General features: G+C 45.0%; 1 protein-coding gene across 1 annotated transcript; it reads left to right on the plus strand.

The window, feature by feature from the left end:
* The first annotated feature begins 13,275 nt into the window (after nt 1–13,275).
* Nucleotides 13,276–14,271, plus strand: LOC130022267 (olfactory receptor 7A5-like). The gene has a single exon (XM_056113017.1). It carries the CDS (start codon nt 13,276–13,278, stop codon nt 14,269–14,271), a length of 996 nt encoding a protein of 331 aa, XP_055968992.1.
* Nucleotides 14,272–14,497: the final 226 nt, after the last annotated feature.

The raw sequence follows: 14,497 nt of genomic DNA on the forward strand, positions 1-14,497 counted from the left end.
CCCAGGACTGAGAAATTGGTCCTTGATAGTCGTTTCAGAATATCGGGTTCTCAAATGATGCCATCGGATTGCCTTTTGGAAGGCCAGGTGCTTCCTTTCTGCAGTTCTTTTTTTACTTGTTTTTGTTTTGTTGCCACACCTGGCAGTGCTCAGGGGCTTATCCCTGGCTCTGTGGTCAGGGATAATTCCTCGAGAGCTCTGGGGTCTAAATGGGATGCTGGAGATTGAACCCTGGTTGACTGCATGCAAGGCAGATGCCCTACCAGCTGTGCTATGTTCTGACCCCTGGCATCTATCTTCCTTCCTTCCTTCCTTCCTTCCTTCCTTCCTTCCTTCCTTCCTTCCTCCCTCCCTCCCTCCCTCCCTCCCTCCTTCCTTTCTTTCCTTCCTCTTCTCTCTTTCTCTTTCTTTCCTTCTTTTTTTGGGGGGGAGGGGTTTACTTTTGGCCTTGCACTCAGGGTTCATTCCTGTCGACTCAGAGAAGCACTCTACCCATTGTACTGTTGCTCTGGCATCTCGTTCTTGAAGTATTTCTTGAGTTGAATTTCTATGCCTTCATTTTAAAAATACTGTTCAGAGAACTCAGTACTGATATACGTTACCACATGAATGAACCTCCAAAATGCCCTCAGTGAAAGGAGCTTTAAAGAAAATGCCACCCAGGGTTGGAGTAATAAGTAGTAGGGTGCTTGCCTTGCATGATGCTGACCCAGGTTCAATTCCCGGCATTTTATCTTCTACCAGCACTTCCAGGAGTAATGCCTGAGTGCAGAGTCAGGAGTAAGCCCTGAGCATCGCCCGGTGTGGCCCCAAAACCAAGACCCCCAAATGAAAACCAAAACAAAAAAAAAAAGCCAGTCATGAAGCCAGAGTGATGATAGTATAGCAGGGAGAGCACTGGCCTTGCAATCGGCAAACCCAGGTTCGATCCTCAGGACCCCGTAGGGTCCACCAAGCCCCCCAGGAGAGATTCCTGAGCACAGAGCCAGGAGTCAGCCCTGAGCTCCGCCAGGTGAGTCCCCCCAAAAAGACAAAAGCAAAGAGACCACTCAGCTGTTTGCCAGGGGAGGATGTCAAGAGTGTCCTTGAAACAGTCCCAGGAAAAGGTCCATACGGAATGGAAGAAGACATTTATGCCAAACTGCAGCAGACAGTGGGTGGGCAATGGACCGGAAACCAGAGTGCAACACGGAAACTGGTGATTCCCTCATTGAATGTGGTGTGACCGCTTTCTGAAAAGTGTTTTGGATAAAATAAATGGGCGTATTCTTTGTGAACCAGCAGCTCTGACAATTGGGGAACATCTGGATGTAGAAATAAAGAATACTTTATTTGTATTAAAAGTTTTCATGCATTTGAAATTCTATTTTCAAAACATCATACCAGGAGTTGGAGTGATAGCACAGTGGGGAGGAGGGCGATTGCACGTGGTCAACCTGGGTTCGATCCCTGGCACCCCATACGGTTATCAAGCCCCTCCAGAGGTGATCCCTGAGCACAGAGCCAAGAGCAAGTTCTGAGTATTGCTGGGTGTGGCCCCAATACAAAGCAAAATTACCCCCTCCCCTTCCAAAAAAAAAAAAACCCTGCTAAAATATGCAAATTCAGTTGAGTGATAGGATACAAAATAAATCTTCAAATATAAACTGTGTTTTTCTTTACAAGGAGTAATCCAGCTGAGAGAAATAATGGAAACATTCCTATTTGCAATTGCACTGAAATGGAAAAAAAAATCAGGAACTCATTTAACCAAAATATAGCTAAAACAAACTGAACATGGGTTGGAACAATAGTGTAATGGGAGAAGGCACTTGCCCTGCACACTGTGGACCAGATTTGATCCCCAGCATCCCGTAGGGTTCCTCGAGTCCCACCAGGAGTGATCCTTGAGCACAGAGCCAGGAGTCAGCACTGAGCATGGCTGGGTGTGGCCCCCAAACAAAACAAACAAAAACACAACAACAACAGAACAAAAAAGGAAAAGAAAAGAGAAGAAAATAAATGCTCATGAGTAGGGGAATTTACTATTAACACCTCTGTAAATCATGGGATGGTAAAATCAATACCCATCCTGTGTGTTTAGAAAGTGTGTGGGTGTTCTCCATGTGCGTTTGGTGGCCAAGCACTGCTTCCCCATCCTGGTGGCCACCAACAGTCAAATGAAGAGAGGGAACAGGGCCACCAAGCTGATTGGTGATCAGTCTCTGTTTATTCTAATCTCCCCATTCACCTAATCCAGTCTTTCTGCAGGTCTCATTCTTTTCCCCTGCCCCTCATTCCTATCTCCTATGGTTCCTTCGTGCTCAGTCTCTCCCACAGCTCTCACAGCCTTGGAGATCAATCACTGAGGGTTGGGGGTAGCTATTACACTCAGGTGAAGTAGCACACTCAACATATTGAAAGTCCTTCCTTGGGTGGGGGAAGAAGCTCTTCTTAGATAAAGATCTCATCCTGCTTGGGAGAACCACTGAAGGACAGAATTTCATTTAAGGGCATACTTCTCCTTTCCTTAGTCCATAAACAATCATTTAAAATTTACTTCTTAAAAAACAAAACAAAACCATATAAACTTAGGGGCCAGAGTGATGGTTATAGCAGATAGGGCGTGTGCCTTGTATGAAGCCAACCCGGGTTCGATCCCTGACATCCTATATGGTCTCTCAAGCACCGCCTTGAGTGATTCCTGAGTGCAGGGCCAGGAGCAACCCCTTAGCATCGCAAGGTGTGACCCAAAAAGCCAAAAAAAAATTACTTCTTAATAATCTTTCTAGTCATTTTGTATGGACACAGTAAGAGATAATTAAGTTTATAGGGTGGTTCTCCTGGGGACATCTCACTATAGATCCCAGACTACAGTCCTCAGGTCAGGTTAGTCCTTCCTGATCCCAGTAGGGTTCTTGTCCAGTCACTTCTCTTTGGGTCATGACAGAGTTTGTCCATGACCATGCTCTTAACTTCTTTTGTTTTATGGTGCTTGGCTTGTCCTGTTTTGATGCCAGGATGATTTAAAACTTACGATGGGTCCATCCAATCCCTTTGTTGTGACCCTGCTTTAGGGGTGCTAGGAATTTAGGGCAACTGAGGCTTAAATCGAGTAAATATGACAGATGCCCAGGAGAAAATATTATTCAGAGTCAGTTAACTACGAAGTTACAAAAGCATAGACTTCTTGTGTCTATACAAAAAGGACATTGCTCTAAAGTAAACTTTGGCCCGAGAACAGATGACTGGTTAAGGAAACTTTGGTATATCTACACAATGGAGTACTATATAGCTGTTAGAAAAAATGAAGTCATAAAATTTATATACAAGTGGTACTACATGGAAAATATCATGCTAAGTGAAATGAGCCAGAAAGAGAGGAATAGACATAGAAAGATTGCATTCATCTGGGTAACATAAAGTAACAAAATAAGAGACTAACACCTAAGAACAGCTGTGATAAATACCAGGAGGTTCCCTCCAAGGCTTCGAGGCCAGTCACACACTCTAGGGGTAAAGGCAGCTCAGATAGAGAAGGGAGCACCAAATAAAGGGTGCTGGGAAGATCCGCCCAGGATGGGAGATGCATGCTGAAAGTGGACTATAGACCGAACATGATTGCCACCCAATGCCTCTTCTGCAAACCACAGCACCCAAAAGGAGAGAGAGAACAAAAGGGAGTGCCCTGCCACAGAGGCAGGGTGGGATGGGGGGATGGGGGGCGGGAGGGATACTGGGATTGGTGGGGGTGGAGAATGGGCACTGGTGGTGGGATGGGTACTTGATCATTGTATAACTGAAACCCAAGCACAAAAACTTGTAAGTCTACAACTGTACCTCATGGTGTTTCACTAAAAAAAAAAAAAAAAAAAAGAATCACCAGGAGATAAACTTACAAACTTAAAAAAAAAGTAAACTTTGCAGGGTTGGAGCCATAGCACAGTGGGTAGGGAGTTTTGCCTTGCACGCGGCCGACCTGGGTTCAATTCCCATCATCCCAAATGGTCCCCAAGCACCGTCAGAAGTAATTCTGAGTGCAGAGCCAGGAGTAACCCCATGAGCATCGCCAGGTGTGACCCAAAAAAGATAAAAAAAATAAAGTAAACTTTGCAAAGGACATAAAGGAAAGAGAAAAGCAATATTTCACTTACAAATATAAAGTCCAGAGATCTCTGAAGAATCTGACTTTAAGCATCTGAAGGCTATGTGAGAACGATGCATTGATTTTCTCTTATTTCCTCTGTATCCCTGTTTCACTGATAAGAATGTACATAGATTGTAGCCCACCTTTAGTGGATAAAAGAGAGAACCTCTCAGCAAATGGGGCTCCAAGTCTCTTTCTCGTCTCTGACTTGGGGGCATCAGTACTGAGCTTCTAATAAACTCCCCATCCTATCATGAGCTGTTCATTTACAGCTAGTGTCAATGCAATGTAAGTCACTGATCCTGATAAGGGGAAATGAGTGATTAACAGATAGGGGAAGCAGAGCACAAAGGAGAAGTTAAAGATGAGTGGGAGTGCCTCAGGAGCACTGTGATGGGTGTAACTCAATAAACCTAAGCTCCCTGCAGCGAGGGAGAAAGGATGGAGGAGAAAGATGAACCAATGTTATCCTACGCCATCCCAGCAAAATCTCCACAACACAGATAGAGAAAAAAGAAATCCTCAAATCGCTTTTGCTCAGCTGCATTCTGTTTAGAGATTAGTGCAAATGCTGAGAAAGCAGCGCCTGTCAGCCAGGTTGGCGGGGATCGAACCCCGGGCACTCAACGTACGCGAGGCAAAAAGCCCAGTTGGTGAGTTCTGACGCTCAGCACCTGATTTTAAGGAGTCTGCACCTAGGTGAGTTTGCGCACCACCTGCTGGCCAGGAATGGGAAGTGCAGCCGCCAGCACTTAACGATTTCCTCTCCTGGCTTTTCTATGAAATGCAGTCCAGTTTAGAGATTCAAATGCAAAGGGACACGATTTTGGGGGGAAAAAAAGTGTTTATTCGCTTTTTCAGCATGTCTGATTTGGGGGGGGTCGTAAACTCTAAATAGTAATGGTGCATCTTTTATCGAAACAATGAATCTAGTCCAAGTAGATAGAGTGTTAACTAGAACTCATCTGCCTCACAGGAATTGGGAGGGGTGGGAGGTGGGGGTCTATTGGGGTTCGCGGTTAAAAATAAGTATTGGTAAAGGGAAATGTGTTTGATATTTACATGACTGAGACCTAAACCTGAAAGCTCTGTAACTTTTCCCATAGTGATTCAATAAATAAATAAATTATTAAAAAAAAGTGTTTATTTTCTATCTTCTGACCTTGGTGGAGGGTGTGGTTCGATAGTGTAGGCTTGAAGCTTAAATACGGTGATGTTGCAAAAATAAAAAATATAGACGAAATTTGAGTTGGAGAGATAGTATTCTAGGGAAGGTATTGGCCTTGCGTGTGGCTGATCTAGGTTTGATTCCCGGTACCCCATATGGTCTCCCAGGTATGCCCGGAGTGCTCCTTGAGTACAGGGATAACACCTGAGTTACCTCAGGAGTAACACCTGAGCATTGCCAGGTGTGGCGCCTGCAACAAACAAAAAAATAGAGGAAAATGAGCTGGAAAGTCATAGGAATAAAATGAACACAACACAACTTTTTTACAAATTAACGTCCAAGTCCATACAGATCTGTACACAATCCAGAAATAAGTCACTGTCACTGTCCTCCCGTTGTTCATCGATTTTCTCGAGTGGGCCCAGTAACGTCTCCATTGGAGACTTTGTTGTTACTGTGTTTGGCATATCAAATATGTCATGGGGAGCTTGCCAGGCTTTGCCGTGCAGGCGAGATACTCTCGGTAGCTTGCCGGGCTCTCCGAGAGGGTTGGAGGAATTGAATTCGGGTGGGCCATGTTGGCTGCGTGCAAGGCAAACGCCCTACCCGCTGTGCTATCGCTCCAGCCCTCCAGAAACAAGTACAAAATAAAAAAAAAAAGTAGAGATGAAAACTTAGAAAAAAGTAGAAAAATTATCACAACTTTGAATTTTTTTTTATGATTTTTTTTGGGGGGGACTACCAAGTGCCAGGAGCACAGAGCCAGGAATGGACCCTATGCACTGCTGGGTGTGGCCCAGAACCTCTCTCCAGCAATAAAATAAAGCAACCAGAGGCACTTGCTGGGCAAATAAGTGTGGTGTGGTAGGCTGGGAGGTGGGTGAGACCCAGGGTCTCTTCTCCAGAGAGATGTGAGGGCAATAGGGAGACATAACATGTTCTTTAGGGAGGTCAGGACCACCAGGGGCCAGAGAGATAGTACAGTGGGTAGGGTTTTTGTCTTGAACACGGATGACCCAGATTTGATCCCCAGCATCCCATATGGTTCCCCTGAGAACCATCAGGAACAATTCCTGGGTGCAGAACCAGGAGTAACCCCTGAACATCACTGGGTGTGACCTGCTTCAAAAAAAATGATCCAAATCCCCCCAAACCAGAATATTCTAGAAACATATATTTTTATCTATGCATTTGTCATTTTATTTATTGTAGTAGATTGATATCAGTAAATGATTGTCATTTAATACCTTGGTTTAGTGTTTGATTCCTTATTCAATTTTGCTTCTAATAATGGTTTTGAAGGGCTTGAGCGATAGTAGAGTGGGTAGGGCCTTTGCCTTGCATGTGGCCAACTCAAGTTTGATCCCAGAACTCTATATGGTCCCTGAGCACTTCCAGGAGTAGTTCCTGAGTGCAAAGCTAGGAGTAACCCCTGAGCATTTCTGGGTATGACCCCCCCCAAAAAAGAATAATTTTGAAGCTACACTTAAAAAAACAACAACCCTGGTTTTATTATCAAATATTAGGATTATATATAAATAATATAATATATATTTGCCACACCCAGCAGAGCTCAGGGGTTACTCCTGACTCTGCACTCAGAAATTACCCCTGGCAGTGCTTGGATAATCCTATGGGATGCTGGGGAATGAATCTGGGTCAGTCATGTGCAAGGCAAATGCCCTCCCCATTGTACTAGCTCTCTGGTTCCCATGTTGGGGTCGGGAGTTCCCTAGCCCTGGGAGGCATGGAGAGACCAGACAGACAACATTCCTGCAGGAATTCAAGCGGGGTTATATTCAGACCAGCATGCTGGGGCTCCACAGCCTACCCAAGAACGGGCAGAGGCTGGGAGCCTCGAACTCAGAAACAGGTCATCTTTTATACAGTTTGAAAACAAAGACCACATATTTTGCACATATTTTGCACATATTTTGCCAATACGTGTTTTGCTGGGTTCTTTGTGGTTTTTCTTGGAGTATCTCGACCTGAACATCTTGACCCGGTCACATAGTTTCAGTTTCCAGGATGGTCAAAACACTCTATCTATCTTTAAATAAAGTAAAAGTAGCGGCCCTCCCGTTGATCATCGATTTGCTCGAGCGGGTCCAGTAACGTCTCCATTGGAGACTTTGTTGTTACTGTGTTTGGCATATCGAATACGTCACGGGGAGCTTGCCAGGCTCTGCCGTGCGGGCGAGATACTCCGGGGCTGGAGCGATAGCACAGCGGTAGGGCGTTTGCCTTGTACGCAGCCAACATGGCCGACCCGAGTTCGATTCCTCTGCCCTTCTCGGAGAGCCCGGCAAGCTACCGAGAGTATCTCGCCCTATCTTTAAATAGTTATGTCTTATTCTAGCCCATACCTTACACATCTACTGGGTTCAATCCAATTTTGTAACCCCAAGGCTGCTGAACTGTTTACAGAAAGCAATTTTGCAAGTTAATTCAAGCAAGCAAGGATTTTAACTCCTTCCTAACCTTCCTAGCTCCTTTCACCAAGGATTTTTATAAATTTTTATCTTAGATTTGATTCTATATTGGTGCACAGTTAGTCAGCAGACATCTATGTAGGTTATACTACAGTGAACACAGACTATAAAGAGATTTCTCTCTTGAATCATCCTTGATCACGACAAGGACTAGAGTACATTGGAATGAGCGTGTGCCACAGGGTTCGACCCGATGAAGAGGGATTATCAGGATAAGAAGATGGAAACAGGGACCAGAGCTGGGTGGGTGTTTGCCTTGCAGGCGGCCAACCAGGGTTTGTTCTCTGGCATCCCATATGGTTCTCCGAGCACTGTCAGGAGTGATCCCTGAGTGCAGAACTAGGAGTAAGCTGAGTATCACAAATAAAACAAAACCAAAACCAAACTAAAAAAGAAGAATTTTCATGGCATGTTCGGGATTCAAAGATCACCTCATACAGTCTTGTGAGCCCTGCCAGGAGTGACCCCTGAGAGCAGAAACAGGAATAATCCCTGAGTACCCCTGGGTGTGGCCCCAAAACCAAAACCAAAAATTCAGTGATTATGAAAGATGGTTACTCATGGAATACAAATAACCAAGGCAAAGAAAGTGGGAACAGCAAATACCAACTAATCTAATTTAGTGAAAACTCTGTGCTATGGCTTCGGCCCCTGAGATTTGCTATTTTCATCTTAAAAAAAAAAAAACTAAGATCAGAGATGTGATAATGTGGCAAGAGATTTAGAGACTTGGAAGGGAGACAAATACACCAAGCAGGAAAAGGAAACAAGATTGCATCATTAGATTTGCAACCTGGTCTGTTGGGAACAGACAATGGCCAAGAAAATCCTGCCTGTTGCCCAGACCAGAGTCCCACAGGGAAATCAGGTGCTTTAAGGTTGGAAAGAGGAAAGCATCTCCTGTGCCGATGCAAGGAGCTTTAAATGTTTCCGTCTGATTGTTGGGACCTTGTCCTGGAAGAGACACAATTTCCTTTCTTGTTTGAAAATGCTGATTCTGCCTGGGGAAATGAGGTTCCATTTGCTGTCCAGGGAGGAGTTCTGAATTCTACGGAGACCCTCGACTCCAGGTTCCCATCCAGGTGAGTGTGGTAGACCAGTTGTCTCTGAGGTAGACCAGTTGACTCTAAGGTAGACCCTTTGAGAGACTGGAAGCTCAGTACCTGGAATTGTGGTCACTCAGAGTCAGTGCAACTCAACCCAGAGGGAAGGAATCACTCTGAGTTTTTCTGAGTTGTTTGTTCAACGGGCTGGAGCTATAGCACAGAGGTAGGGCATTTGCCTGGCTAGCGGCCAACATGGCCGACCCGAGTTCGATTCCTCCGCCCCTCTCGGAGAGCCCGGCAAGCTCTCAAGAGTATCTCGCCCACACAGCAAAGCCTGGCAAGCTACTCGTGATGTATTTGATATGCCAAACACAGTGACAAGTGTCACTATGGAGAAGTTACTGGACCTGCTCGAGCAAATCGATGAACAAAGGGAGGACAGTGACAGTGACAGTTTGTTTAACGAGTGTATTTATTTTAGCAGCTACATAAAAGCTCACAGGACCACTGTGGTACCCACACGTTTGTTGCTCTTTCATGCTCACGATCATTACACGGCTCTTATAGCAAAACTGAGGTAGTCAGGTCTAAGTTGTGATCTAAGTGGAGAGGTTTTGTCTAACAGGAGCACGGGACAATTAATTTCCAAAGATATTTCTGACTGTCTCCATGGAGAGAGAGTACATGCGACCATGCACATTTCATCACCCTACACTGCTTGGTCCTGACCCTGCCACATAGGATTTTGTTTCAGAATGTCAATGATTTCAAGACTGAGAATTACTGAGATGCCACAAATTATATTTTGGGACTTGTAGTCATCACTCCAGAGCCCGCATAGCAGAGCCTGGCAAGCTCCCCGTGATGTATTCGATATGCCAAGCACAGTAACAACAAAGTCTCCAATGGAGACGTTACTGGGCCCTCTCGAGCAAATCGATGAACAACGGGAGGACCGTAACCGTGATTTAGTCATCACTGCTGTGATCAGGGCTTACTCCGGGTCTGAGCTCAAGGATCACTCCTGGTGGGGCTTGAGGTGTGGGTGGGTTCCCTGTGGTGGTGTGTTAGGGATTGAACACAGTTCAGCTGCCTGTGAAGCAAGCACCCTCCCCCTGTATTACTTTTCTGGTCCAAGAAAAAAAATATTTTGGTCATACTTATGACTTTTCTTGGTTATTTCCCAACACTTGCAGCATTTTGCTTTTCTGCCCCCCTCAAGAAAGAGTACTCCCTTTGCTGTATGTACTTTGGAAAGTTCTTCAGATTAACAACAGGGTTCTTTTTTTCCCCTCCTAGCCTGATATTTGTGAATGGTGTTGCTTGCTTTCCTAACTGGCATTCTCTTTCAGCTTAAAGTAAAGTAAAGGCCCTCCCGTTGATCATCGATTTGCTCGAGCGGGCCCAGTAACATCTCCATTGGAGACTTTGTTGTTACTGTGTCTGGCATATCGAATACTCTCGGTAGCTTACCGGGCTCTCCGAGAGGGGTGGAGGAATCGAACTCGGGTCGGCCATGTTGGCTGCATGCAAGGCAAACGCCCTACCGCTGTGCTATCGCTTCAGCTTGGTGCACACAATTCATCACTATTATGACTTGCCTTCCATTGTCTGCTCACATATTTTTCCATTTCTCCAGTCACCAGATTTTAAATGTTTCTGTAGATGTCCATTTCCTTATGGAGTTTGGAGGATATATATATAATATAAATAATAACATATATAATTATGTTTTATATTTTTATTTATTATATATTATAGTCATACACTATTGAATCACCATGAGATATACAGTTACAAAGTTGTTTATGGTTGAGTTTCAGTCATACAATGTTCTAACATCCATTCCTTCCCCAGTGCACTTTGCTCACCATCAATACCCCCGGTTTCCCTCCTGCCCAGCACCCCCTTCCTGCAACCCCCACTCTGTCCTGACAGCCTGCCTCTATGGCAGACATTTCTTCTTCTTCTCTTTCTCTCTTATTTTCCTTTCAGGCACTGTGGTTTGCAATAATGTTACTGGGAGGGGATCATGCATATCACTTTCCTTCCTTTCAGCATTCAGTTCCTGTTCAGAGAGATCCTTTCCAACTCTCATTGTCATAGTGGTCCCTTCTCTCTCCTAACCTCACTCCCCCTCTCCTTTGGTGGCAAGTTTATGCTTCCTACCATGGATCATGCTTCCTCTCGGCCCTTGTTTCCTACTGTCTTTGGGTATTATTCATATCACTTTTTAAAATCTTGCAAATGAGTGCAGTTATTCTATTTTTCTCTTTTCCTCGGACTGATTTCACTCAGCATGATATTCTCCATGTCCATTCATTTTTGAAGGTAAAATTTCTGGTTTATTGAACTGTTTAACTCTCTTCATCCCTCCAAGTTTCTCTCTATATTTAAGAAGTTTTTACCACTAGCCCATTTCCTGGGTCTTTCTCTTGTCATTCATCTAAAATGTGGTGATTTCTCTTAAGCAGAGGGCACAATTCCTCTGATTGTAGCATGTTTAAGGAGTGTAAAAATTTCAATTCTTTTTTTGGTTACACCTGGCATTGCACAAGAGTCACTCCTGGCTCATGCACTTCGGAATTACCCCTGGTGGTGCTCAGGGGACCGTATGGGGTGCTGGGAATTGAACCTGGGTCGGCTGCATGCAAGGCAAACACCCTAACTGCTGTGCTATCACTCCAGACCCTACACTATTCCTTTTTTTCATGAGGTGCAGTTGTAGACTTACAAACTCTCATGCTTGGGTTTCAGTTATACAATGATTGAGTACCCATCCCTTCACCAGTGCTCATTCTCTACCACCATGATCCCAGTAGCCCCCCATCTCCCATCCCACCCATCCCACCCTTCCTCTGTGGCAGGACATTCCCGTTTGCTCTCTCTTTCCTTTAGGGTGTTGTGGTTTGCAATAGAGGTATTGAGTGGCCATCGTGTTCAGTCTGTAATCTACTTTCAGCACACAGACGCATCCTGAGCTAATCCTCCAAACACCCTTTACTTGGCCTACATTATTCCTTCTAATTTTTTTAAATTTAATTTTTAATTGAGGGAGTGTAAAATTCCATATTTTTTAGCTAAATAGCATTTACACTATTCCCTTTAATTTTTCTATTTAATTTTTAATCGAATCACAGTGAGTTACACAGTTACAAAGTTATTCATTATTGGTTTCAGTCATATAATGTTCCACAACCTGTCCTTTTACCAGTGTACTTTTCCTACCATCAATGACCCCAGTTTCCCTCCCCCAACCAGGCTGCCTCTATGGAAAACATGTTCCTTCTTTCTCTCTCCCTCCTTTTGAGCATTATGGTTTGTTATACAGGTACTGAGAGGTAATCGTGTTTGCTCCTTTATCTGCTTCCAGCACACAGATCTTATCCAGGGCGATCATTTACAACTATAATTGTCAGTGGTCCCTTCTCTATCCCAGCTGCCTTCTCCCTCAGCACTGAGGCAGGCTTCCAAATGTGGACCAATAAATTGTTGTATCTCATGATGGAGACATTACATCCTTGTATGAGAGATTAGTAAGATGTCATTACAGGTGAAGCCTCTGTGTTCATCTTGTTAATCAAGATTGGTTGCCTTCTCCCATTTGATGTGTAACTACTGGTTTGTTGGGGAACAGATTTTCCCCAAGGTACCTGGACAGGTTGGGCACCAGGTTGAGGCAGGCATGGGGCGAAGGGTGATGGGTGCGAGGAGAAATACCCTCCGGGAGCAGCTGATGGCTATTCACTTTATTGCCAAATACATACATTTTTATAGATGTTCTTGTCTTACAGGAAGGTCCAATCACATAAAGTTCAGCATTATTGGTCTATCACCTTTCCTCTTCTGCTTTGCAATCTCATTCAAGGCTAGATGCTATGGTTAGGATGACGCGCTAAGCCTACGTGACAGTTTCTGTGTCTTTGGCACATGTGACTAGGAGGTTGAGTGAGGCTCAGGGCTGAACACTGTGTGCTGACACCCTGTTCTCGCCAACTTTTGCCCGATACTCCTTCCTCTGGAGTCTCGCTTCAGGACCGCTTTGCAAGGTCAGGTCTTATCTGCGCCAGTGCCCGTTGCCAGGCTCCACACTGGCTTATCAATGTTGTTTCATTGAAGACCCAACAACGTTCTTGACTAGAGCTTGCAGCTTCTGTGGCACTGTTTCCACTTATCATGATGTTCCAGAATAGCGTTATGCCACTTGTGCCAAACTTGTGTGCAATTTTTTTTGGGTCACACCTGATGATGCACAGGGGTTACTCCTGGCTCTGCACTCAGGAATTACTCCTGGTGGTGCTTGGGGGACCATATGGGATGCTGGGAATTGAACCCGGGCTGGCCGCGTGCAAGGCAAATGCCTTCCCCGCTATGCTATTGCTCCAGCCCCCTTGTGTGCAAATTAATCTATGCCGTCACCCTTCCTGCCAGCTGTCTCCGCACATGGAACCAGGGAATGCCACAAGAGTTTCACAATATCATTTGCTGGGATTTTCCGTGGAGCCGGAGCTGCAGCCCCTCATCTCTGGACTTTTCCTGTCCATGTATCTGATCAACGTGTTTGGGAACCTGCTCCTCATCCTGGCCGTCAGCTCGGACCCCCACCTCCACACGCCCATGTACTTCTTCCTGGCCAACCTGTCCTTTGTGGACATCTGTATCACCTCCACCATCATCCCCAAGATGCTACAGAATATTCAGACACACAGCAAGGCCATCAGCTATGAGGGCTGCATCATGCAGATTTACTTCTTCATACTTTTCGGAGGCCTGGACATCTTCCTCCTGACGGTCATGGCCTATGACCGCTACGTGGCCATCTGCCACCCCCTGCACTACACGGTCATCATGAACCCCCGACTGTGTGGGCTGCTGGTCCTGGTGTGCTGGGTCATCAGTGCCCTGCAGTCTCTGTTACAAAGCTTAATGTTGTTACGTCTGTCCTTTGGTGCCGATGTGGAAATCCCTCACTTCTTCTGTGAGCTCCATCAAATCCTCCAGCTTGCCTGTTCTGATACTTTCCTTAATACCTTGGTCATGTATTTGGCAGCTGTCCCACTGGGTGCCGGGTCCTTTGCTTGTATCATTTACTCCTACTCAAAGATCGTTTCATCCGTGCAGAGAATCTCCTCAGCTCAGGGGAAGTACAAAGCGTTTTCCACCTGCGTGTCTCACCTCTCCGTGGTCTCTGTGTTTTATTCGACGCTCCTAGGCGTGTACCTGAGCTCAGCCGTGACCCAGAGATCTCACTCCAGTGCCGTCGCCTCGGTGATGTACACAGTGGTCACTCCCATGCTGAACCCCTTCATCTACAGCCTCAGGAACAAGGACATCAAGAGGGCTGTGGTGGAGTTATTTTTCAAGAAATCTATAAAAGGCTCAATTGTCCTGGGGTTGAAAAAATGCCCTAATCGTGTTATTGAGAACCTCAAAGCATGACGTTTTATTAATTTGACCACTTACATGGATGAATTAAGCACATCTGTAATTGTGCTAGAAATGATACCAACTGTGTAGAAATGATACCAACACTCTACTTTTGAAAGTCTATATTATTATTATTATTTTAATTAAACAGACATAGGTTTAATTTTTGGGTCTCTCACCTACTACTTCTATGTCTCTATATAATTTTCTACATAAACATCCTTCTTTTTAAAAATTT

This window comes from Sorex fumeus, unplaced genomic scaffold (assembly GCF_029834395.1).
Source record: "Sorex fumeus unplaced genomic scaffold, SorFum_2.1 ptg000019l, whole genome shotgun sequence".
In the NCBI taxonomy this organism is placed as follows: Eukaryota; Metazoa; Chordata; class Mammalia; order Eulipotyphla; family Soricidae; genus Sorex; species Sorex fumeus.